Source organism: Sinocyclocheilus grahami, unplaced genomic scaffold (genome assembly GCF_001515645.1).
Source record: "Sinocyclocheilus grahami isolate Dianchi unplaced genomic scaffold, SAMN03320097.WGS_v1.1 scaffold336.1, whole genome shotgun sequence".
Classification (NCBI taxonomy): Eukaryota; Metazoa; Chordata; class Actinopteri; order Cypriniformes; family Cyprinidae; genus Sinocyclocheilus; species Sinocyclocheilus grahami.
Window position 1 is genome coordinate 676,515 of NW_015505515.1, and position 27,113 is coordinate 703,627.

General features: G+C 36.5%; 1 protein-coding gene across 3 annotated transcripts; it reads right to left on the reverse strand.

Moving 5' to 3' along the window:
• Positions 1 to 27,113, reverse strand: LOC107602853 (ral guanine nucleotide dissociation stimulator-like). 3 transcript variants are annotated; one of them, XM_016295454.1, is made up of 17 exons: positions 26,695 to 27,113; positions 11,686 to 11,990; positions 11,524 to 11,598; positions 11,097 to 11,290; positions 10,870 to 10,994; positions 10,276 to 10,491; positions 9,534 to 9,637; positions 9,161 to 9,245; positions 7,029 to 7,106; positions 6,761 to 6,847; positions 6,637 to 6,669; positions 5,454 to 5,575; positions 4,568 to 4,838; positions 3,617 to 3,691; positions 3,252 to 3,518; positions 3,040 to 3,154; positions 1 to 1,727 (listed from the first exon to the last, which is right to left on the reverse strand). In XM_016295454.1, exons 1-17 carry the CDS (start codon positions 26,836 to 26,838, stop codon positions 1,552 to 1,554), a joined length of 2,472 nt encoding a protein of 823 aa, XP_016150940.1. In that variant the 5' UTR covers positions 26,839 to 27,113; the 3' UTR covers positions 1 to 1,551. The 3 variants fall into 3 exon arrangements, with proteins under 3 accessions (XP_016150940.1, XP_016150941.1, XP_016150939.1); XM_016295455.1 differs by lacking the exon at positions 26,695 to 27,113 and adding an exon at positions 24,087 to 24,487; XM_016295453.1 differs by lacking the exon at positions 26,695 to 27,113 and adding an exon at positions 21,362 to 21,889.

Below are 27,113 nucleotides of genomic sequence, written 5' to 3' on the forward strand. Positions count from 1 at the left end.
TCAAGTTCTGGGGTCTCAGCGCCCTCCACATTTATTTGTAAGTTCTTAAAAAATGTAGTGCTTGTCTGTACATACAAAGGTACATTTATTAATTATATTCACAACAATAAAATTATAAATAAAACAATTACAATCTTATAAATAAATAAAAATGGGGCAATGGCACAAACTGGAATTCAACATTCAAACTTTGACATTAACATTCAGAGTTAGATTCAGACATACAAAAGGGTAAAAAGGGGACAAATACAAAATGAAGTCTGGATATGGCACGTGTTGAATGACAAGCTGCAGGTATTCATGGTTGTAGTTTCCTGACAGCATATTTGTCAAGAAGACATTTTTAACCGTGAAATCACCATTGGCATATATTTTCTCCATGCATTTGAATCTTTCCATAAATCATAAATTACGCACAATCTATATTTTGTTCCAGTTCAGCTATATAGTTGGCATAGTAGCAGAAAACCAACCAGAAAATGCTTGGTGTATTTCTTTAATCTTATTACAATATAAATTCCTCTATATCATTTCTCTCAAATGAAAACACACACACACACTAACATTCACCTCTGGCTGAGTAAACACATCTGAAATCTCTCCTGAAATTTCTGCTCATCATATTAGATCACATGGTAAGAAAGCACACATGGATTTAATGCACAATGCAAAAAGGCTTAGCAGGGTGAAGCCACTCACAGTGTTTGGTACAAAAAAGCCTTTCTGTAGAGTTACAGCGTTATAATGTGAATCACAGAGAGAGGCCAGCTGCAAATAAAAGAGAACGGCTTTGGCATTGATATATTTCTAAGTCTTAGCAACATTTGCATTTATATACATTAATAAGCACAAGCAATATTATTTATGGTTATTTAATAACCTTAAATAAATCCTGCAGCCCAGACCTGTCATCTCCTCATGCTCAAATGTGACTTTAATCAAGTCAGTTAGCAGTCAAACGAGAATCTTTCAGTCTTGCATGATCCGATTATTGCCTGAAAGGTTAGTTTCAGTTTGTAATCAGTTACAGGAAAACTGGCAGCAGCAACCGTCAAAACAGCCACGTAAAAGAACAAAAAGCAACAAAGGACTATACAATTTACATGGTTTTACTGTACATGTAATACTGTAGCCATACTGTGAGCAAATTTTGCTATTGAGTCCGAAGGGAGATTCTGTTTGAAGATGAATCAATAGAAAATCCACTTTGAATTTGAAAAGGACCAAGGACCACATCACTACTCTCCTGCTTTTAGGACCTGTCTAAAGTGCTTGAAATGTCTTTGTTTAGTGTGCTCATGTGTGAACGACTGGTAAATGCTTCCCACACTGTGTGCCTCTTATGTGCAGTCTTAAGGCAAACCTTGTAAGAACCACAGTGGTCCTCCTGTGCCTGTCGTATAGTCCGTAGGGACAGGAAACACAGGGACAGCTTCCTGCAAGAAACGAGCATCTTAATAATGCAATTAATCCATTGGATAAAAGATCCAGATAACACTGTCGGGTTAAAGTGACTCTTGGTAATGTCCAACAGCACTTGGCAGAGCGCTTTCAGAAGAAGCCCTTGGGTATTTTGAACCCTTTCTGCTTCATGCGTGGTAGAGTCAGGCTCGGCGAGCTCTTTGAGCGGCAGGTTTTGGGGACGCCACGCTTTCGCAGCAAGAAGTCGTAGTCGGCAGATGAGTTCATGGCGTAGAAAACGTTTCCATTATCTGGGATTTTAAGTTCTGTGGAGGGAAAAAAATTAAGGTTAGAAATATCAACAAGCCTAACCGGGAATTGAAAATACTGTCAAAATTAGAACTGCAGTTTTGCAGCTTTTAGTGCATGTGTATTAGATTTCAGACTATTTAAATTGTAATGCACTCTAAATCCCCGTTCACACCAAGAACGATAACTATAACGATATTAGCGTCCACACCAGCGAACCATATCGTCTGTTTATTTTAAGCGCATGTTAGTCTTCCGCGTTAAATTCTTGAGCTCGTTACAGCAGGATGGATTCTGATAGGCTGTCAATTTTTTATCGTTCATCAGCTGGAGAAAAATCGTTTTGAAAGTGATTCCAATGATATCGTTTCTCTTTGTCTTTATTGTTATAGTTATGGTGTGGACTCTGCTATTCTTTTTTTTTTTTTAAGATTTATTTTTGGCGTTTTTGCCTTTTATTGATAGGATAGTAGTGAGACAGGAAGCGAAGTGGGAGAGAGAGGGGGGATGGGATCGGGAAAGGTCCGCGAGCCAGGACTCGAACACGGGACGCCCGAAGCGCAATGGCACTACATGTCAACGTGCTGCCCACGAGGCTATCGGTGACGACGACTCTGCTATTCTTTAATATCGAGAACAATTTTTAGAACTATATCTTTATCGTTATCTTTATAGTTATTGTCCTTGGTGTGAATGGGCCTTAAAAAGGTAACTACACATTTATCTGATATATATACATTTGAAATTACAGCCTTTATTTTTCCTGGAAATTGGACCTAAAATGGACATCTAAACAAAATGTTTTTGTCTGATAAATACAACCCGCCATCATCTAGCAATAGCAATGCACAAATCAAGATTTTGACAGACTGTCAAAGACTATTGGTGATTAAAAAAACAAAAGGTGGGGATGCACTGATAGTACAATTTCAGCCGAAACTGATTAACCAATAATTATTTTCATTTATGGCCGATAACCGATAAATATCGGATATTAAAATGTCAAACTAATTAGTCTAAACAAATAAAAAAAAGTTTTTAAAAAGGCAACATTATAATGTATAGTGTTAAAAATGGATATTAATTTGTATAGTGTTATTAAATAATTGGTTAAATATTAAATAAAGAGAGCTTTAGATGATGGCTAAGGTAATTTAAATGTAACAATAGTGGAAAAAACATTAAATATCCATAAAAAAGCATCAGATACTGATAAATTAAAAATAAAATCTCTAATATCTGCCAGTAACTGATAATGTACCAATATATCCCTAAAAAGAACAAGCTCTTCGATATTTCCAGCCCCAACTTCCTGTTTCAGGTTTTTACCTTTATGCTTGGAGACCCTCTGTAACAGATCATAGTCTTCTGACTTGTCATTGTCCAGGTTGTGCTTGGCCATGGCTTTCCTAATGACACCTGGGGTTTTGTCCTGGCTAGTGACCTGCAAAACACAATCATCAAGATTAATTTTCCTTCTACCTCACTATCTTTTCTTCATTATATATCTCTGTCTATCTCCCATAATGTCTCTCACTCACCAGGATGCTCTTGTACATGTTGCCGTTGTCCGTGTCAAGGCTGACTCTGATGATGCAGCAGTCGTTCACCTGCTGGTTGTACAGCGGCAGTGAGAGAGACGAGTAGTCAGAGACACCAGAGACCGACCGTTTGTGAAAATGGAAGGTCTGCCCTGTGGAGGTGGAGACTGAGGATGAAGAAGAGGAGGTGGAGCTACTGCAGCCAGACTCCAAGCCCAAGCCTGATCCAGAGGCCTCCAAAGATGAAGGAGTGGACGACTCCCAAAGCTGGAAAATATAGAAATGAATGAATATGTTTAAAGCTCATAAAAGCAAGTATTATATTTCAATTTAAATGACAAACATGCTTAAGAAAATGCAAATACCTTGGAAGAGGAATCAGATGCAAGCTCCCCTGTATCTGAGGTTGATGTAGAGTGTTTCACAGTTGGTGTGGATGTCTGGAGAAGGATTCAGTAGTCAGGTTATTACAGAGTCACTATGCATACTAGGAAAAAAATATATATATATACACATAAATGTATATATATATATGTGTGTGTGTGGTTGGTATAAAACTATTATATTTTGTAAATAAATAAAAAATAAAGCACACACACATATATTTATATGGTTATTAGAAAACTATTATATGTGACCTCAAAACCAGTCATAAGGGTACATTTTTTGAAATTGAGATTTATGCATCATCTGGAAACTGAATAAATAAGCTTTCCATTGATGTATGGTTTGTTAGGATAGGACAATATTTGGCCGAGATAAAACTATTTGAAAATCTGGAATCGGTGCAAAAAAATCACAATACTGAGAAAATCGCCTTTAAAGTTGTCCAAATTAAGTTCTTAGCAATGCATAATCCTAAACAAAAATTAAGTTTTGATATATTTAAGGTAGGAAATTTACAAAATATCTTCATCGAACATGATCTGTACTTAATATCCTAATGATTTTTGGCATAAAAGAAAAATCAATAATTTTGACCCATACAATGTATTTTTGGCTATTGCTACAAATATACCCGTGCTATTTAAGACTGGTTTTGTGGTTCAGGGTCACATAATTGATCTAAATAAATTAAAAATAATACACTGTAAAGTGATATCAGTAATTGAATTTAGGTGAATTTACGCATAGTGAGCATTAGACGATATCTCATCATCAGTTGATATCTTCAAATTAAAAAATCTTTAATCTTGACCAATAACAGGTATGGCACTGGTATATACTGTATCACTGCCAGCAATCACAGAATTTTAAATCTAAACAATGTTTACTAAGCATACTATTAGGTCTGTAAATAAACAATATGGCCTTACTCTTTGACTTCCTGTTTCTGGGGAGTTCAGCAGACTGAGACTCGTCTCCTCTGCGTCTGAGCCGCTGGATCCCGCTGAGGTGAGGCTGAGGGAATCTGCTCCATCTTTGAAGCTGTCTTTGAACTGGCTTAAGCGCAGCTGCTCAAAGTACTTGGAGTGTGACGTCCCTGCACTGCTGTAACCAGACTCCTCGCTCATGCGTTTGATGATGCCCCCGTTCTTTTTGCACACTGACTCAGATGGCGGCTCGATATCACAGGACATAGAGTAGCTGAAATAGAAAAGAAACCGTAGATATTTAATGCAGAAAATATCTTACATTATTATTCCATTTTTATTTAATTTAAGAGTGCTTTATTGGCATGACAAAAATTATACATTTGTATTGCCAAAGCAATTGCAGCTGGACTGCTTACAAATAGTACACATATGTATTAACAGAAAGAAAAAGAATAATAGTAATAATAATAATATATAGAAAGTATTAAGCATGTAGTGCAAAATGAATTACTAATGTAAGTATATAAACTAGAAATACAAATAAAATAAGGGATTAGACAGATTTACAGAAGCAAAATATACATCTAAGTAATATAATACAGTAATTAGGCATAATATATTGTAGACGTGCTGGAAACATCAGATCAGAGCAGGGTGAGTGTTTTCTCTTCTATGGTGACAGGCAGACACATATTGAGCAGCAAACACACAGCAGTTCTTCTGTTCTCCTAACATACAGCAGTTTCTCCTGCTTTGAGAGTTTTAAATGTCTGATGGATCTGCTGTATTTGATCATAGAACACTGTCCGTATATCTGTGTATTTGGGTCTCAAATCATTTGTTTTCATATCATATATCCTATATATTCATATTTTGTCTTTCTCACCTCTCAGTCTCTGTAAGTCTCTCCACCCTCTTGAACCATTCAATGAAGCGCTGGTTTCTGATGAAGTTGTAATAATTGCATGTCAGTTGCAGCAACTTGATCTGAGCAATCACTTCAAATTCCTAAACAAATAAACAAAAACAATGCACTTCATTTATTTACTTTTATTCATTTTGTTTACTTGTGTATTTATTTATTGATATTTTTCATTAAAAGTGTTCCTCTTAAGGCCAAGAATGATGAAAACTATATGTGACTCTGGACCACAAAACCAGTCATAAGGGTCCATTTTTTGAAATTGAGATTTATACATCATCTGAAAGCTGAAAACTATTTGAAGATCTGGAATCTGAGGGTGCAAGAAAAAATCAAAATACTGAGAAAATCGCCTTTAAAGTTGTCCAAATGGAAGTTCTTAGCAATGCATATTACTAATCAAAAATTTAATTTTGATATATTTACGATATGAAATTTACTAAATGTCTTCATGGAACACGATCTTTACTGAGTACCCTAATGATTTTTGGCATAAAAGAAATTTGATAATTTTGACCCATACAATGTATTGTTGGCTATTGCTACAAATATACCCTTGTGACTTATACTGGTTTTGTGCTCCAGAGTCACATATTTGCGCCCACACCAACAGGCAATAACATTCTGTTTATTTTAAGTGTGGGCAGTTATGTCATGTGCTGCGTTAAATCTGTGAGATCATTAAACTCAGGTGGATTCTGATTGGCTGTCAGTGTTTTATTGTTTATTAACTGGACATTTATTTTTTTAAATACATTCCAATATTGTTCCTCTGTGACTCACCTTCCTTCTCTTGAAATGTACTAAATGTCTTCATGGAACACGATCTTTACTGAGTACCCTAATGATTTTTGGCATAAAAGAAATGTGATAATTTTGACCCATACAATGTATTGTTGGCTATTGCTACAAATATACCCTTGTGACTTATACTGGTTTTGTGCTCCAGAGTCACATATTTGCGCCCACACCAACAGGCAATAACATTCTGTTTATTTTAAGTGTGGGCAGTTATGTCATGTGCTGCGTTAAATCTGTGAGATCATTAAACTCAGGTGGATTCTGATTGGCTGTCAGTGTTTTATTGTTTATTAACTGGACATTTATTTTTTTAAATACATTCCAATATTGTTCCTCTGTGACTCACCTTCCTTCTCTTCTCAAAGTTGATCAGCCCAACCTGGAAAAAATATATATATAAGTGAACTAAAAGAAATAAAAGGATATTTACTAATTACTAAAAATATTACATAGCTCCACTGAACTCTCACCTCAAGATGGTCTTTCATAGCAGTATCCAACATGACTAGATCAGTCAGAAAAGTGCCAAGGTATGGAATAGTTCCTTGTACAACACCCTAAACAGCAGGAAGAAGAAGAAAGACACTAAATAAACAGTTTACAATTCCATTAAGGACAGTTTCTTGTGAAACTTACAAATGGAATAGCTGACCCGTTTTGACCATAAGAGGGCACTATTGTTCAATAAATATCAAGTTCAACTGACATATGTGACATTTATTTCTGTACTGTACATACCATGTCTCTTTGCTGCTGGTGTCTTCTCTGTGCTCCTTTGTGGTTAATCTCGACGATGGCAGATTTGGAGGTGCCCTCCTGTGGAGACATCAGTTTCAAATCATCATTTTGGGTCTCAAAAGGGAAAGCATTTACTTTGACGCAGTATTAGCAGCGGTATAACCTGAAGGCAGATAAGCCTGTCAAAGTGGAATCTTAAGACTGCACTGTCATGATATACCATGACGCAGAATGAACGTGGAGATTGACTGTATGGTGTTTAGTGATTGAGCCAGGCAACACCCTGGGGAAGCCCTTAGGTGTTAAAGAGGGGCGTTTATCTGGTGTACATAAGGCCTGTGACCTCATCCAATGAATTCCCTCATAATGAACAGCAGCGAATGCTAGGTTCTCGGCCCCAGCGCACATTCCAAGGATGCTTTACGATGTTCTGCTCTAGTTTGCTCTCTAATGTTGAATGTGCGTAAAGGAAAGCTTTCGTCATGCTTGGTTTCCCTCTATCGCGGGACAGCTATATTTTCAAGGCAAGTTTCAGAAGTCACTTCTGCTGTGAAGATTTCTAGATAACATCAATACAACTGAACCTATTTTTAATTCTCAAACTTTGTGAGTCACATTTGTGTGTCATGGAACGTCAGGTTGCCACAACAAGGTCTATCTGAGTCAATTTCACTAACAAAACAAGATCAATTTACTTGATTATAATGTGAAGTTGTGTAAGACTGATTTTCAGAGAATGTACACTACTGTTCAAAAGTTTTGGGGTTTGTAAGATTTTGAAGTCTTTTTGCTGACCAAGGTTGCATTTATCTGATGGAAAATACAGTAAAAACAGAAATATTTAGAATTATTATTACAAATTAAAAGAACAATTTCTATTTCAATATATTTTAATTTATTCCTGTGATGGCAAAAATTTGAAACTTTGAATTTTCAGCAGTCAGGGTCACATGATCCTTCAGAAATCATTTTAATGTGCTGAAACATTTCTTATTATTATCATCGCTAAAACGCTTAAAGTTTTTGTTGAAACCATGATACTTTTTTCAGGGTTTTTTTAGGGAAACCTTTTGTTACATTATACATGTTTTCTTTACTGTCACTTTTGATGAATTTAATGCATCTTTACAGAATAAAAGTATTATTTCCTTAAAGTATTACTTATTCGGTTGCATAAACAATGGTAATACGGTATAACAAATAGTATATGGTGTACATATTCTCATATATAAGGTATATATTCTCTGAAAACGAGTCTTATCTTACACAACATGTATGACTAGCCGCAGAGCTGAGGACAAAATTACTGCGCAAAATTCACTGTTCAAAGTTGCATAATGCTTTTAACACTAATGGATTCTTTTCAAGATGTCTATCAAATGCAGAAGCATGCCAACTAGTGAAAAGTGCAACAAAGGCATTTGATGCTTTACTCAACAAAACTCAGCAGGCCATAGAAAGCAAGACGTTAAGCCAGCAGGCTGCACATACTATGCAATTGAATACGGCTTTTCTGTTTACCCTGTGGCTGCTATAGAAACACAGTTTTACAGGCCATGAAAAGACTGGTAAGTCACTAAGCTTTCCTGTGGATGACAGTCTGACATAACCACATCCTGTCTTCCCCCAACAACAGATATAGCGGACGTTGGTGGCTTATAGTGCACTTTTAAAAATTTGAAAAACGCTGGGTGTTTGACCATGTGACTTACAATGTGACTAGATCTTTGCAATAGAAACATTTCCTAGTTCAGTCGTCAAGACATCACTAAATTAATTGTTATGAACTTTAAAAAACAAAAAACGGGGACAATACGTTTTTTTTTTAATTGTTGTAAGTTCCATATACTATTAATAATTATAATGATGTTTGAGGGTCAAACTGACCCTAACTGGTTTTAATATAATTAACCAAAATGAAAAATAGTAAATACATTGCAAATAGTAAACACATCAAAACAGTATTATATTGTAACAAGTGTAACTGTTCAGTTTATTGTTGTTATTATTCTGATCTATTTATTTCATGGTGTAATTTCACCCAATTGGTAAAGTTGTGTGTGTAGGAACTTTTGGGAACGTTTTGGGTGTGCAAAACACACGCGGACCCCTTCAACAACCATTTTACTCACCTTAATGAGAAGCTCTCTGCTGAGGGAATAATTATTGTCATCTGAGAAAATTTCAGACAACTCCTGGAAAGTGCGATAGCTTTCCCTGTAAGCAGAAGAAAATTGGTCAAGTTACAAACAGCTACGTCTACGTGAAATCCAAACACTGTAATTAACTAGCATTAAAAATGTTTGCTCCTCTTTCACCAAATGCCCCACTATAAAACAAGTGTTTGATAAAGAATGTTGAGCTTTAACTAAAGGTTTGTATGATTGAACATATAAGCAGGTAGCACAAAGAATGCTACTATTAATCAGTGGCTAATGCTAATGCTAAAGTATTATCCTTGACTCTGGCTAATCATTACTGACAAAAATCCATTCAAACTCTTACCGGGACACATCATCCCAGGTCCTCCTCAGTCTATGGACGGAATTACTCTGCAAGGCGGACAGGATGGCTTTCAGAGAAGAGAAGCTCTTCAGGATACGACATTTCTGATGTCAAGACAAACAAAAAGATGTTCATGAACTATAACACTTATGGACTGCTTGAGAATAAAATTATGCCCAATATATACAAAGTCTTGTGTTCCTATAATAAAGCAAAACTATTGGCCCATGCCCATGCAAAACTTGCTGCCATAATGCTAACTTGCCTTGGGTGTTTTTAGAGAATTTATATGTGGTAGCTAGGTGTTTTCAGAGTGTTGTAATGTGGTCACTAGGGCATTCCTAGGTTTAGGAATTAAAATTGTGGTTCACCATTTGAGTTGCTTCTTCGATATGATTTTGGCGTCCCTTTTTGAGTTGCACCCCCATGCAGTGCATACCCCATTTTCGCAACCCAAGCTCATTGGTAAAACATGCCTATGGCAACTATGTCAGAAAAGCCATGTAGCTGGCTATGTGATGAAAATGAAGAAATGTATTAGTTTACAAATTATGTACTATGGTAAAAGAGTAACATAACATAGTACTGTGCAATGGAGCTGAGCGAAAATAAGTAGTAGTGAAGTAGTGAAATGTATGATTTTGGAGTTTTGCAGAAATGTAGGTAAAGGCTTTTCCAAAGAGTCTGTTGCATTTTGTGCCTCTGACTATATTCCATGATGAAAAAAAAAATGGTGCCTCACCCTGGCCACTTCTATCCAGTGTTCAATGCGCTTCGCTCTTTGAAAGGGTCTGAGAGACCTGTTATCCAGGCAGGTGGCAATCACACAGTTAGTCACACTGTTGAACTGAGCAACAGTGGCACGGATGGTGGGTGCTAGGTGCTCTTTGCCCTTCTTATCTCGCTGGGACCATATGCCACCCAAACAATGGTATGGAACAACCCTCTTAAACAGCTCCTGTAAAATACAATGTTAAATTGCATTCACCTGTTTAATTTGATTTGAGCCTTGAGAATGTTTTGCAGGACAACTTTATTTACATTTATGGCATGTAATGACTCAAGTAAATAATTTCCTCAGGTTTAATTCTCTCAGCTGACCTTAATCTTTAAATGCTTCAAATCTACCAAAACTTGCTGACTAGCATATACTTTGTGCATAAACAGTCCCCATAAAGCAACATGGGATTAAACAGCTTGTATAAAGGTTAAGGTCCTTATGCTCTCTCCAGTTTGCCTACTCTTTTGCAACCCACTTTAACCAGCTCAGAACCTCAACCACTAGATTGCTTAAACTTTTGCCATTAGGAAAGATTGAACATTTTTGATCTCTTACCGCGTCCATGACTGTTAACTGCTCAGCGACTAGGGCAGGACTGAAGGAGATGAAGTGTGAGGGAGAGAATTCATCATCCAAGCTGCTCTCCTCTGGTGTGGCAAAGGGGCAGGTGCACAGATCACCTGCAAAGAAGGGGCAAGTTGTCAAACGATCAGTCTGGAAGACTGGTTTTCAATTGTTTAGCCTTTAATATGAGATTCAGTGGGTTACTTCATCATCAGTACCTTCAAGCTCAACCTCGGTGTGTTGCCGATGCTGGAAGTGTTCCAGCAGGTTATGGGCTCGTCTCTCGAGGTCTGATCCAGAGAAGTTAATTTGCAAGTAGGATATGAGGCTCAGCAGGCATTCGTGGTCAGGAGGGCTCCAGAAATCCTCAGAGTACTGATCCAGCCATGCACCCAAGATAGATGAGACAGTACTGCCATGCACATAAAAATAAAAATGCATCAATATAAAAATTCTGTGCGATACCAATAAGCCAATAATTATTTTAAGTCACGATTAGGTGGTATAGTATATACCAATATACAGTACAACCAATATTAACAAAACAAATAATTATTGTCTGCTATGGTAACTATAATTCACATAAAAATTCACAAACTCTCTTTTAACAGCAGCCAAATTAATTGAATTCAGTCAAATACTTACTTTTTAAGCTCTGTGTGGTCCTCTGAGGAGAGTTTTGGCTTGCCTGAGACTGGCTGATCATGCATTTTGGCATACCTTACATAGATAAGAACGCATTTTAAGTAACATAACAGTGTATGATTTTATATTTCCAAAAGTACTTGGGGTTGATGGCTTGTTTACCTGTTCAGCAGCAGGTCCAGCACTTGTTTGGTGGTGGCAAAAGCTCGGTAGGTGCAGAGGAAAATAGTGACATATGTATAGTCCTTTCCTCTGAAAGCCAAAACCATGTACTCCACTAGTTTCTCCAGTGTGCCAGCCTTAATAGTCCGACCCTTGCATGTCTCGTACAAACTGAGGGCAGAGTCTGTCTCCACGCCCAGCCATCGCTGCCCCTTACTAGCCGTCTGGTGGAGCTGCACCTTTCGGAGTGTGATGGTATAGATGGCTCCGTCTTCTACCTCCTCTCCGATCTCCTGAACTGAGCTCTACAGATAAAGAAAGGGGGTTGAGTATTCTTGGCATTATATTCATTGCAGAAAATTGTTAAATATGTAATTTTGTGGTCATTATGCAAAAATATTTCACTGACGAATGTGACTAAGCAATCAGAATCAAGTATTCCAGATAATAATAATAAGTCAATACAGAAGTACATTCTACCATTCAGTCTCATACAGAGCATCTTATAATAACTAATGCCAGCAAAGATGACTGATTATTTTTCAAGTGCTATTCTTCTCACTGCATTTATTTGGTGAATTTACAAGGTCATACAGTTCTAGCACAGCAGGGGCTTTAGGGGGAGTTGGGGATTACTGCTCATTTCCTTAATCCACACACAGCCTTAACACCAAGCGCACAAGACCAAGATTGTGGCTCTTTATCAGCCACTGTCACATGGCTAACCCAGCCCTTTAACTCCACATCTTAAATGTGCACTTAGCAGCTTTCTCTGGCCAGTACGACAGTGGTCTCAGACACCTATTGAAATGGATGAAACATAATGCAAACATATGTGTCACCTGTGACTGATTTATTCTGCAAACAAATTGTCTAAATTTCAAAATTCACTCTCTGACCAAAAAAGATTGACATAAATGATTATGAAAACTAAAAATATAACTGTACGCTTTAATTCAGTAGGGATCTCATATTATATAACGCTAAGTTGAGAAAGTTTGCAGTCAGTAATTTGTAACTAACTTAAGTACTGTACCTGACGTCATTATGGAAAGAAAGAGGGAACTCTCAGGGAACTGAGGGAAGTGACCGTAAGCTTTGCCTTAGGCAGAGAGCCAATCGTGTGAGGGTGTATCCTGTGTAAGTGTGGGTGTGAGGCAGTGCATGGACATTAGAACAGCCTTCTCTACAGGAGATGACTGCTTAAACAGATAACCCAACCCCAGGGCTCTGTCCAGGAGTAGCTATGGTAACAAACACACAAACATGCATGCCACATAACAGTTTCTGTCAAATATCGTTGCTGTGGTATTGTGGAAGTACATCAATAGGCAAAAAAAGGAACAACGCTTCTTTCGGTTTCAGATATGTTACACAAACCTGTAAAACACACAAGATGCGAGACAATTTCCCTCTGATGATTACAAACATTTTGGCAATTTATATAATATAATATAATATAATATTCAAAGATGAAGTAAATGAATAAATAAATAAAAGTGGATATAGACTTATATTATCAATCCATCCAAGGCTGTAGGCAAGGAAACACCCTGGATGAGTGGCCATAATATTATATGATATATGATATGATATATGATATTATATGTAAAGATGGACTTGGTGTAAATGAAATAAATGAAGACATGAATAAAAGGGGAAGTAAACCACCTCACATCTATATTATTTTACAGTGTTTCCCCTAGGTTTACGGCTTGGGGGGGGGGGGACTCCTTTTTAATGGTTGAATTGCATTTTATTAATCAAAAAGCATGTCTAATTAATTAAAATCACGAAACAAACAATTTAACGTCAATTTATTAAAAGTTTAACAAATATTACGTTTAGGGCCCTATGAAATGTTTTATTTGTCCAACCTTATGTTTTATTGTAACCAAATTCTGTTTTAGCATGTCTAATTTGAAAGCATAAAACAAGTTTCATTTATTCTTACAATAGCCTTATGATTTTTTTGCTCAGAAATTCTGTGTTGTGTATTTACATTTTGTTTTAAGGCATAAAACATTCATTTAATCTACCTTTTAAGTAATTAAAATTAAACAAGTTAAATTTGTTGGAAAATAAAGGTAATTTAATATTACAATTAAAACATTGAAGAAATATTGAATGCTTATTCCTTAAAAATAAAGTTTTAATAATTTTAGTAGTAGTAGTAGCAGTCTGTTACGTACATTCTACTCAACAACAGTAATATATTTCTGCCAATGCCCTCAAGTTAAACCGAACTTTTATTTTGACGGGTTGCCGTGAATACATTTACATTTCTGTCTGTGTATGACATGCTGCGCCATTCATTAACACAGACACGCAGAATTCATATTTAAATATTTACAAATACTAGTGGGAGTGGGCTCACTTGTGTGTGATCGGGTGGAACTCCGCTGTGTGTGATGCAGAGAGCGCGACCATAACGTAGAGACTGAAATGACATGCCGTCCTGTAAATAAGATAAATAACATAAGGCTATTTAGTCTGCTTAATGAAAGAACAAGGTATAGACATATTCTATAAGAAAGGTAACTTTAAATGACTTCTGTTGTGATCTGGCGCTATAGAGAAAATATAATTAAATAAAATTAACTTGACCTTCAGGGTGGGGGGTGCCCCTAAAATAATGGCAGGGGAAACACTGTATTATATTACAACATTATATTATATTATCAGATTATCTTGGTGCAAGTAAATACAGAAAAGGGGAATTAAACCATCTCAGCAAAACAATAAAGCAAAACAAAAAGTGAATTCACACACAATTTGGAAAGCCCCTCTGACTCAGGTTAAAATTTATGGGCAATAGTAGGATCACCCACACAGGCCTGAAAAAAAGGGGGCCTGACACAACACCAGAGCACTATAAAGGTCCGTCTCTGACATCTGATGTTTCAAAACAGAAACAGAACCTACACTCAGCTGTACTTTCTAAGGGGAAATCCACCTCACATCTACAGACAGTCAGAGAAAGCGTAACAAATGTTTATATGGTGAAAGAATATTGTTTATCACTAATCACAGGTTTGCATTTTACCTATTTGTTTAAAATGCTATTGTATGAGGTGATCACAGTCACAAAAAAGCCTGACAGAATGCATTTACTGTGCTCTGTGAACCCCTCGACTGCCTCTGATCCACTAAAGCCACAGGGTTTCCTGTGAAAAGACAAAGAGTGCTGAAAAGTTACTGCGTAACAGCTTCCTAGACAGCTGTATCCTTCACAAACAACATTAAGAAAACACAAAAACAATGCAGAATTCCTCCTGCCAAAATCGGAGGAGTTAAAAGATGTTAGAGGACAAGCCCTATTACGTGTCCTCTTTAACTTATTCACATCAAGAAAAACAAGATTATATTAAAAATAGATATCAACAGGCTGTGTTTTTGACAGCTTGGTTTATCATGACATGGCATAACTATTCACACATTTTATTTAGTTTTAGTTCAGTTTAGTTTTATTAAGTTAAGACTAGTTCAATTTGAAAAATGCATCTTTTTGAATGCAAAACTAGCTGTTTTTAAACATAGGAAAGTGTTGTGCGAATGTGCTGCTCATGGCGTGAAATGCTGAAAAACTGCTGTCCGTCTGGTGTAAAACTAAAAAAACTGCATAATACAAAAACACGTCCTGCACGAACTGCTTTGCTGTTGTAAAAATATAAAGTGAGAAAGTAAATAGACGAGGTCAGATGAAAGGAATTTAAAGCAGCAGTGATCAATCTGCTTGTCCTCCTGCTGATCATTAATAAGCCTGGCTTCAAAAGGCTAACATTCATTCATATTTTTATTATGTGTCATAGCATTGTCTAAATACCTCAGCACATGTTTGCTTTTATTGTCTGGCTGGGTAGGACACATAGCTGTGACAAATATTGTCTCTGGGAATGATTTTATCTCGTAATACAACATTTATAAATGCCTTGAACAGATAACAGCTTAAGCCACTGTAAGCTCCGACCAAATCTCTTTTCTGTTAGTAATGGTCAGGAGCAAAATAATGCTTATTTGTGCCGTGAGGGTTATGGATTTGGATTATGTTTCATATGTTCTCTCAAGATTCACAGTCCTGTAGGAGTTATTAACCTAGAGAGAGACTGGATACGCAGAGCGAAGCTGCAGTCTGTGTATTTTGGCATTGCTCAGTAGGTTTTTCAGCACACTTGGTTACAGCACATTAAACCTCAGCATAGAGTGATGGCCAGATTCACTGCTGCAAACATCTACAGTGGAAAAAAAGGCAGAGAAAGGTGAAAATGTGATTTCTCTTCTTATCCGCCTTATTCTGGAAGTTTCCAACCTTTTCTTTTTTTATCACCTGCTGACGACTTCTGACTTCGAACCATGGCTTATTGTGTTCAAAGTAAGAGACAAATAATGTGACAGTTGGTATAAACTTGGCATGCAGTTGGAATACTAAAACTCCAGGTTTATTTTTCAAATACAATGGCGTTTAAAAATTTGGAATCACTAAGATTTTTAAAACGAAATGAATGTTTTGTTTTGTTTTTAGCAAGGATGCATTAAATTTACTGTCAAGATTATTACATTGTTACACAAAAGTGTATTTCAAATGAACGCTGTTTTTTTTATCAAAGAATCCTGAAAAAATGTGTCATGATTTTCACAATAATGATTTCTGAAGGATCATGTGACACTAAAGACTGGCTGCTGAAAATGTAACTTTGCCATCACAAAAATAATTTACATTTTTAAGTATCTTACAAGAGAAAAAAATTACTTTATATTGTAAATCGTTCATTTAAAAAGTATTTGTAATATTACAGCTTTTACTGAGCATCAACTTTCACCAAAACAATGGGGAAAAAACATCACTGAGCTAATTATAATCATAAACCTCTGATGAGCTTTTATTTATTGATTGCACACTGTTACTATTTTATATTTGATAAATGGCATTATCCGTATTTATTTTTGGCTTGGATGTTGTTAATAATAACTGGATGCTGCTGTCGCTTTTTTGCCTGTGTTTTGGTTGTGCCAAGGTTTTTGTGAAATCTGTTCCAGCACAGAATGAGATTAGCAGAGCTAAGGAAGGAATTCTTCAATATAAGCCTTGGAAAAAGATTTACCCGACTCTGCCGGATTACAGCTCAGAACTGCTGAGTGCGGTTGCTGTCTGGCTCTGGTATATCGCAGATGAAGATATAAGGAATGTAAGGTACTATTCTGAGAGCAGATCATTTCTGCACATTGCAGAAATGTATTGGTCTACATTCTATATGAAAAACAACATATGTAAACAAAATGTATATTTTTGTTTCTGTTTTTTATTTGGAACACAAAATGTGATTTGTTAAAAAGGTCCTGGCAATTTTTTTTTTCATATAATGAATTTTCATTTTTGGTGCACCAAAATTTGGCAGACCATTTATTTCAAGTGATTTACAGTGCATTCAAGCTACACAATTTATCAGTATGTGTGTTCCCTGGGAACTGAACTCATGACCTTGGCATCAGTAGCACTATGCTTTACTAGTTGAGCTGCTTTTCTAAATTTAACCTAACAAACCTGATTTAACAGTGGCGTATTAAGTATTTATATTTTACGCCTTGTACAATTGTTTAATTACATCACTGCACACCTACGTATTCCTGTTACTTTCCCCTTTCCTGCCTCTCACATCCTTGTTTTCTCTTCATTGCCATCCCACTATTCCTCCCTCTCATCCCTCTCTTTCCATTCAAGAGATCTTTCACGACAAAAGCATCTCTGTATGTGTCAGTGTAACCCCTGTCTGTTCTTCTCATTACACAAAGCTCAGCTCTGCTGGCCCCATTATGACGTTCCGAATTCAATCTATCACACAAAGGCCTCTTTAAGAAAAATGCAGAATTTGTAAACACTTTTAACAAACAGAGAAGAACAATGACAAAATGTATTAAAGTGAAACCCCAGTGACAAAAGTGCCAGTCAATTCTATGGCCACTGTTCACTGGTAAACAATCAAAGAACCTTTACAATAGTGAAGTTTGCGTCAGTCAGTTTTTTTTTTTTTACGTGCATGAATTGAATAACTGATCGAAAGTGACAGTAAAGACATTTATAATGTTGAAAAAGATTTCTATTTCAAATAAATACTGTTCTTTTGAAACGTATATTCATCAAAGACTCCTGGAAAAAATATTATTATGGTTTCTACAAAAACATTAAGCACCACAATTGTTTTCAACATTGATAATAATAATAATAATACTAAGTGGTCCTTGAGCAGCAAATCAGCATATTAGAATGATTTCTGAAGGATAATGAACTGGAGTGATGGAGTAAACAGAAGTAATGGATGCTGAAAAAAATTCTAAAAACAGGAAACTGTTCTTTTAAATTGTAATAATATTTCACAATATTACGTTTTTTACTGTATTTTTGATCAAGTAAACACAGCCTTGGTGTCTTCTTTCAAAAACATTTAAAAAAAAAAATCTTACTGATCCCCAACTTTTGATCAGCAGTGTATGTTGTATATTATTTTCTTTACAGGCTGACAGTATCTTGGACCATATTTAAAAATCTAAAACACATGACGGACATCTTGGAAATATGCCTCAGGATTTTCTATAGATATCGAAGTCTATATACCTGAATACAGAAAGATTACATTTTTCAACCTGTCAAGATTATAAAATATGAAAACAATTATTTTCCCAGAATTAGCTTCTGTTGCTCAAATCATGCTCCAAATAGTATTCTTCAAGCCAGTCAAGCTAATGTGCAGAGGTAGGCCTGTCACGATAACAACTTTTTGTTGTGTGATATATTGCCCCAGAAATAATTGCGATAAGCGATATTATTGTCATTTTAAAGACCATTTTATGCCACTGAATATATAATCATAATGTAACAGCATAATAATGCAAGAAGGCCAACACACTTCTAAATGACAACAAACTTTACATTTTTAAGAATATTTAGATCATGGAAATTAAGTATCAAAATATTAGATACCTTTTAAAACCTGAATAAATAGTAAATAAACATTTTCTAACAAAAAGTGCAAAGTAACAAGCAGAAAAAAAGAAAAATGCACAAAGAACTTGTATGGAGATTTTTCCATCTACTGATTTTTCCCTGACCTTCTTTTCTCTGTAAATGAAGCGTGCACACTATTGCTGAAAAACACAATCCCTACTTGGCAGTCAGATGTCCGTATGCACAAAGGCACAGATCCCTAAGCAAGACCATATCTGCAGGTGAAACTTTTTTTGTAGAGGCATTTTTTAAATTTGAACTAGCACCTCATGACTACACCACGTTATGTACGAGAAGCTGCAAAAGACACAAGCGCAAGTGGAATGTACAAAACATGGTGACATTGATTTTTAAGTAAATATAATGGGCGATATATTGCGTAACCAAAAATGATTGCGGTCAAGTACATATATTGCACGATAAGTCGATATATTGATTATTGCAACAGGCCTATGCAGAGGCCCATTTTAGAGTAAACAAACTATCAATCACTCTTTCAAGTTGATCATAACAATTTCTCCCACTAATTTTTTGACAAGTGGTCCGTTTCTGACAATAACAGCATGTAAGCTCTTACACTGGATCCTTTATGGCAGCTGTTATGTTAAGAGATTAGCTGATCTATGTATTGAGCTTGTAATGATCCATTATACAAGAGTACTTTTACATCTGGCTGATTTGGTTTAGATCTTCAGGGCTCATGTAACCAATTCTGAGCTCTTGCCAAGCCATCGGCTGCCTTGAATCACTATAAAAGCAGAGATAATTGCTTGCAGTGCCATTTTTTACAATCTATGCCATAAATGAAAGAGGATAAGAGAGACAGAGATAAGAGAAAAGGATTTACAGCAAAGTTACTCCATCCATCTCTCATGGTTGGTTACCCTAGAGCCAACTTTTTGGACGTCTGTAAGCAGATGAGTCAACCATTTTCACATTAAAATGGATGGAAAAGACATTTTAATTTCTGTAATGAGGAAGGAAAACAAACAGCACCCACAAGTCAAAGCAAATGCACCCACAAAGGAGAAGGGCTCTAGTGGGTGGAATGGGAGATGTAACCATCACTAATTGTGTAATTAATTATGAGAGCAGATTAGATTTAGGTACTTTTACATCTGGCTGATTTGGTTTAGATCTTCAGGGCTCATGTAACCAATTCTGAACTCTTGCCAAGCCATCGACTGCCTTGAATCACTATAAAAGCAGAGATAATTGCTTGCAGTGCCATTGTTTACAACCTATGCCATAAATGAAAGAGGATGAGAGAGACAGAGATAAGAGAAAAGGATTTACAGCAAAGTTACTCCATCCATCTCTCATGGTTGGTTACCCTAGAGCCAACTTTTTGGACATCTGTAAGCAGATGAGTCAACCATTTTCACATTAAAATGGATGGAAAAGACATTTTAATTTCTGTAATGAGGAAGGAAAACAAACAGCACCCACAAGTCAAAGCAAATGCACCCACAAAGGAGAAGGGCTCTAGTGGGTGGAATGGGAGATGTAACCATCACTAATTGTGTAATTAATTATGAGAGCAGATTAGATTTAGTCCAGTGAAGGTTAGCAGCTGGTGACACACTGGAACCTTCTTTTTGCGCGTGACTGGAGTAAAGCTTCAACGTCGTAAACAAGTTTTGGTGTGAATTGCTGTTAAGTCACAACAATGTGCTGTTGCCATTGAAATGCAAGATAAAAAAAGGACATGTTGTTCACAAACCACAGTCAGATATCACAGGTTTAGCGTAACAGTCTAGCAACCATAAAAAATGTGTAACTGCCATGGCGATAAAATAATTTCCTCACGTTCAAAAACCACCAAGAAAAACATTTTGCGCTGGAGAGCTTGAGAAGTCACAAATAGGAAATCAATATGAAAGTCTTTCATCACAACTGACAAGTAAATGTGTTGTCATGTATTATATAAGAGGTTCTCAAATATAATAATTCATTCTCAGCTAACATATCTGCACTATTGTGGGCAATCTCATCATAAACAAACTATAGAAATAACAGAACAGCAATAACATTGGATTGTATTAACAGGTCAGCAAAATTCCTAGATAATGAATACCATATTACAGCATTTCTTTCCACGTCCTTAACTAAAAGCTGTGTTTTCATTTAATAAGCTACCTGAAATGAAAGGGAACGTGATTCTCATTTGACTGTTTTATTTCCATGGCCTTTTCTGAGGAGAATTAGAGAGGGGAAAGTTGGAGACGGAGTGAATAAGAGGAAAACAGAGTGTGCCAGTGCTCTAGCCAAGATCATGGTGGAGTTTTGATTTACTTCATGTAGGCCATCGAGAACAAGAGATTTCTGTGCATTTATTTCTGTGCAATGCATTTACGCTGCCTTGTCGTATTTATCTTGGCGTAAGACATATAGCTATATAACTTAATATATCATAAAAACATGAATTTCAAAGCAGAAATGCACACAAAATGTAATTTTTAACAAAATAAAATAATATTTCTAAATACTACTGTCAGTTTTTTTTAAATATATGTATAATACTGTAGTATATTGTATTGATATTGTAGGAGTTATCTATCTACACGCACACACATTATGTGTGTCTCCCTCTTTCTCTTTCTCTTTCTCTTTCTCTCTCTCTCTCTATACATACATACAATAATGGAAATAAGTTAGTTTAAATCTGTGTATTACCTCCAGGACAGGCAGGTCAGGGTCCAAATGCGTAAAACTATTTAAGACCACCGGACATCCATCTCCGGGTGCGATCTCCAGCTTCACCCCATCCCAAATGTTTTTAATTTTCCATGTGCTGGACTCAAACAGCTCGTCCAGGGACGAGGGTTTGACACCGAGGGCGTCCGACTGCATCCCCATAATGTAGACCATTACTAAAAGACTGTTTAGTAAAAAGACCTCTGTTTACGATGTATTATTTTATAACCGACTCCATGTCCTGTCATCCAGACTTCTGCTACCAACGAGTGTTTGTCTGCGCGAGTTTGGCTGAAGGGAATACCCTGAGCCGCTAGGCCCCGCCCCTTCCATGTCTAAAATCGTGATGTCAAGTTCCGGGAAACTCTGCTGTGAGCTACTAAAAATATCACATTTAATCGCTTGATTGTAACTTCATATGCCAAAAATAAACGAATGCAATTAAAATAATTATGCTAAACTATTGTATGATTCATTATTCAGTTTATGGCTTAAACATTAAAGGTATTTGTGAATAAAAAGGATTTGCTCAAATGAATTAAAGTGACTCAATAATTAAATAATAATAATAATAATAATAATAATAATAATAATAATAAATGCTGTTCTTTTTAACTTTTTATTCATCAAAGAATCCTGAAAAATATTATCGCAGTTTCCAAAAAAATATTTGGCAGCACAACTGTTGCCAAAATTGATAATTCTAATAATAAATCAGCACATTAGAATGATTTCTGAAGGATCATGTGACACTTAGTAATGGCAGATGGAAATTCAGCTTTGCATCACGGATTTTAATTATTGTAATATTGTAGATATTTTATATTGTAATAACATTTTGCAAGATTATTGTTTTTTCTGTATTTTTGATCAAATAAATACAGTCTTGATGAACATAAGAGACTTCTTTAAAAAACATTACAAGCCTTACTGAACGTTTGAACGGTTGTGTAGATAGATAATAACAACAACAATAATTTAGATTAAAATATTTTACAATTTATAGTTATATTCTTTGTTCTCTAAAGGGTACAATGAGCTAAAGGGCCCATGTTTTATGCTAACATCATGCCACTAAAATAATCCTCAAATTGAACAAAGTGGATTTTTCATGTAGGCCGGCTCATGTTAATACATTTTCTTCCTGATCCATCATTTGTTGGGACAGCTACACTGTATATGAACAACCTAAATCGTAGGTTATTCCTGTTTCAACCTCAAAATATTTGTTGAGCTACAAGCCTAGTTAGCAGTAAAAAAAATAAAAAAACAGCATGATGCCATGACCCTGGCATTAATGTATACTAATAGCGCCCTCCGTTGGAAAACACTGGTAACTTATTCTTCGGGGATGACTGCAACACTGACGCAAAGCTCCTAAGGAAATTGAAACCCTCCAGAGGAGTTTGGTTTAGGGTGAGTAGGTTTTTTTCTTTTATTCTGCAAAAATATATATCTATAACATTACAAACTATTTATATTCCAAAGAAATGCTGTTCTTTTCAACTTCTATTCATCAAATAATCCTAAAAAATGTATCATGGTTCCACAAAAATATTACACAGCACAGCTGTTTTCAGTACTGAAAAAAAGAAATATTTCTTGAGCAACAAAACAACATATAAAAGTAATTTCTGAAGGATCATGTGAGACTGAAGACTGGAGTAATGGCTGCTGAAAATTCAGCTATGCCATCACAGGAATAAATTACATTTTCAAATATATTCAAATAAAAAACATTTATTTTAAATTGTAATATTTCACAAATTACTGTTTTTAACAAATATATATATGGACCTAAATGTCCATGCAATATTTTTCTTTAACAGAAATAATGACCCATGACACCAAAAATTTGGGATTGCTGTAACATGTATACTTAGGCTATCTCTGCCGCAGCTGGAACTCAATTGCACAACCACTATTTGCGCAGCTCTCTGCTGAGATTGATAACAGCTTGTTGTTCTCTTACAGCACCAGCATGGTTTATAAATCTTTGTAGAAGCTTCATTTCATCTCTTTTGCCATTTTGCCCAGACATATCATAAGCCAGGTGACTATAGGATCTGGAAGCCCCTTTCCACTGGACACTTAAACAGGGCTAAAGAACTTTTCTATTATCCTTCCTACTATCGGGAATCAAGGCCATCAGAGTTCTCGCATAAGTGTTAGCAAACAATATTCACCCTGAACCCAGTCTCCTCTCCTAACAACCCTGTGTCATCCTGAGAAAGGACACATGTATTTTGAGAGTGCACAACTTCAAATAGGAACAAATGTAACACATCAGTTCTGACTGATTAATTAGAATGTTTTGAAAATTTGACTTCTTGATGTTGTTCTTTCTTTCTTTCTTTTTCTTTACTATGTCAAACTACAGAATGACCTAAGGTATGCACTTCTCAGGCTGTGGAAAGCACCTGAAAGATACTAACACAGCCAAGATTGGTTTAAAATGAGCAGGAAGCAGCTTGTCACTCGTTGGTATCCATTCACACCCACACACAAACACTACCGCCTTAAGGACATTTCAAACTGTAGTTTGTACCGACTTGAACAGATTTCTTTATAATAATAGCCCACTGTCTTAAGAAGAAATTATAAAACATTCATTTTATCTACATTAATATAACTAGATCTGTTAAAACCAGATCTGGTAACTAGATACATTTGTAGACTATTAGAGGAAATAAATGGTTCTTACCTGTTTTCTTTCCTCTAAACCTTCCAAATCACAGGACAAAGTTTCATTCACATTAACACAACCCAAGCCGCACCAGCGTATCAGTTGAACAAGTTGATCAAACCTGTCTTTCCAACACATCACCTTCTCAATTCAAACTTTTTAGTGTCAACTGCAAGAGATCCTTAATCTTGTGACAGATAGGAAGCGCAAAATACTCCTTCGCCATTCGCTGACCCCAAAACACTGGCCCTGTCCGACACGTGTGGACGCAAACAGCTGTATCAATACGCAGGGAACGCGGTAACACAACTCTCACTCTCTCAACTGTCTCTCACTGAACACTACAACGCTTGCTGAGGTTTTTGTCATAAGCTCTTCTATTAACACCCTCAAGGTTACTCTGAAATCATTTGTAATGGCTGGGATGCACAGGCTGCTCTGAGAATTCAGTAGAATTCCCATACAAAATGAAATTGCAAGTGAAGCAATCAAACAAACCGAAAAACCTGTGTGACAGCTTTCTGTTCCAACAAGAAATCAAACCATGTCAAAGAGCAATTTCTGGTGTTAACAGGATGTCATTGTAAAAACTTATTTTGTTATTATTTTACCTTCCGGTATCCTTTAATACTGGCTCCACCAAAACATGTTCTTTTACCCAGTTACAACAAACTACTTATTTTAGATTCAATTTATTTTTACTACAATACTGTTAATTTTTGATGTAGTCTGATTTCACACAGGTATAAAAATTATTATTATTATTTTTTTTTAAATCAGTTCTTGGAAATAAAGTCAAACAAAGTCAAGGTACCAGACTAATAAGAAATAGTGAAATAATATGAAATAATCACTGGATTTGACACAGTTTGTCAGGATCTTTGAAGGCTATTTAGAGTTAAAAAAAATTTTAGGTATAGCAGGAAAACTAGATTTCCATTTTGTAAATGAAATAGTCTATGTACTTTATTCAGTCATTAATCTCTTATTCAGAGTCTCTCTGTTTTTCTGTTTGTTTTCTGTACAAATCTTTCACAGACACTGCCATGCCATTAGTTAAATGGACAGTTCTTGGCTAGAATAAGCTGCAGTATGGACTGTCAAAGGTCTAGACCAGGGCTGTCCAAACTCGGTCCTGGAGGGCTGGTGTCCTGCAGAGTTTAGCTCCAACCCTAATTAAACACACCTGAACCAGCTAATCAAGCTCTTCCTAGGCATAGAAATTTCCAGTCAGGTGTGTTGAGGCAAGTTGGAGCTAAACTCTGCAGGACACCGGCCCTCCAGGACCGAGTTTGGACAGCCCTGGTCTAGACGAAACCTGACCCACAAACACACCACACACACAGGTGAATATTGATGTTCAAGAAGCCAGACCTTGTCAATGCATGTCTATGTGGCTTAAAACAATGATGTTGCTATAACAGGCCAGTGTAAAGCTCTTCTCGGGAGTGCAATCCAACCAAAAACAACAGTTTTAAGTATTGAAAGTCACCAAACTTCTTTTCAAAAATAGGTCAAGAACCCATTCACTGACCCAACGTAGTATGTAACCCTCAGATTCTTTTTCACACTGAGAGCTCACATACTTTCCTTTCTTGAGTGCCACAGAAACACCATTCTGTGGCTTATTTTATTACCCTGCTGTATTCTCTGGCGCTCCACTACGAACCTAAGACGCTTTGACACTCAGAACTTGGCATTTAAAAGTGCTTTCTCCTCACCACTGAGGCCAAATAAGAAGCTATATCAAAAGCCCTGTCCAGTCACAAATGAGTACAGACAGTTACTGGCTGAGATATGGATACAAGTGAATCTGATACCACTGTCATCAGACATCGCTGTTGAAAAGATTATGATCATTAATAAAAATTTTACTGTGAATGAAATTAATTTACATTTTTAAATTTTAAACATGCTCGTCCTACATTAAGTCACTATACTATGAAGTGCATTTTAACATATTTTAAATGAATGTGGACAAACATGAGCATCATGTCATTATTCCAGTTGCTTTTTCTAACATTTCATTGACATTTATTCAAACAAATCCAAAACAAAACCTACACGACCAAGAGTGGATCACATCCATTTCAAGATGACTCATAAAACTTGAAGCAGTTGCAGTGCAGTACTGAAGTGGACCATATGATATGCGATAAAGAAGGGCTCAGTAACCTAGAAGCACACTCACACCTGCAGAAGTGCTGACACATCAAAACACCTGCCACTTAGAAAAAGTAACACATCATTCTTGAACATCTCTGGCCGGAATGTGCCAGAGAGAGAGAGAAAAAAAACAGCCACGGGCAGCATAGCAACAACATCCTGTTCAGTATGCCAAAAGTAGAGCTCACTATTGAGCATGAGACATTCACAACTAACTCCAAACGCTGTTATTGATTAGTTGTAACCCATTTCGTGACCAGGAACAGCAAGAACTGACATGCTTTTATCATGAAAACACCACGTCACTTAAAGTCCTCACTGGTTCTAATCCAGCATGCATGAAAACAGCAGAATACAGCCAAAGGGTGAGCACATACTTATACTAAATGAAAACACACACACACACACACCAACTCGCACCAGGTGAATCAGAATGAAACGACTGCAGTCTCTCTCTTACCAGATCATCCAGGATGGAGACAGGGAAATCAAACATGCACATCTTCACAGGCTGAGCCAGGGCTTTATGCAGGCTGAACAGAGATTTGGGCTCCATCTTACCCAATGGAGAGAGCGCAGGCTGCTGTCCAGGCGCCTGCTTCATATTAGGGGAATGCTGCTCCCCCTTGTCTGCTCTCTCATTGATACACAACTCCCTCCCTCCCTCTCTCTCTCTCCCTTTCAAGTGTGAGTGCACAGGCGCTCTCTCTTTCGCACACAAAAACTACTCGCCTCTCTCTGTCTATTTCTCTTCACAAGTTACACGCAGCACAAACAGGAACTTGCTGCAGCTGGCTCTAACACTCAGCTGTCATCTACTTCTCTGGCATCAGGAGACGGTAAGAAATCTGAACGATTCGACCTCCTCCCAGCGCTTCC

What these genes read in the sequence shown, in the direction of transcription:
- LOC107602853 (XM_016295453.1), bottom strand. Translation starts at nt 21,556, where the DNA reads ATGGTCTACATTATGGGGATGCAGTCGGACGCCCTCGGTGTCAAACCC. An exon ending in GCAGAGAGCTTCTCATTAAG is followed by an intron (nt 7,107 to 9,160) that starts GTGAGTAAAATG and finishes ATGTCTCCACAG; the next exon opens with GAGGGCACCTCCAAATCTGC. An exon ending in ACTTTGAGAAGAGAAGGAAG is followed by an intron (nt 5,576 to 6,636) that starts GTGAGTCACAGA and finishes TTATTTGTTTAG; the next exon opens with GAATTTGAAGTGATTGCTCA.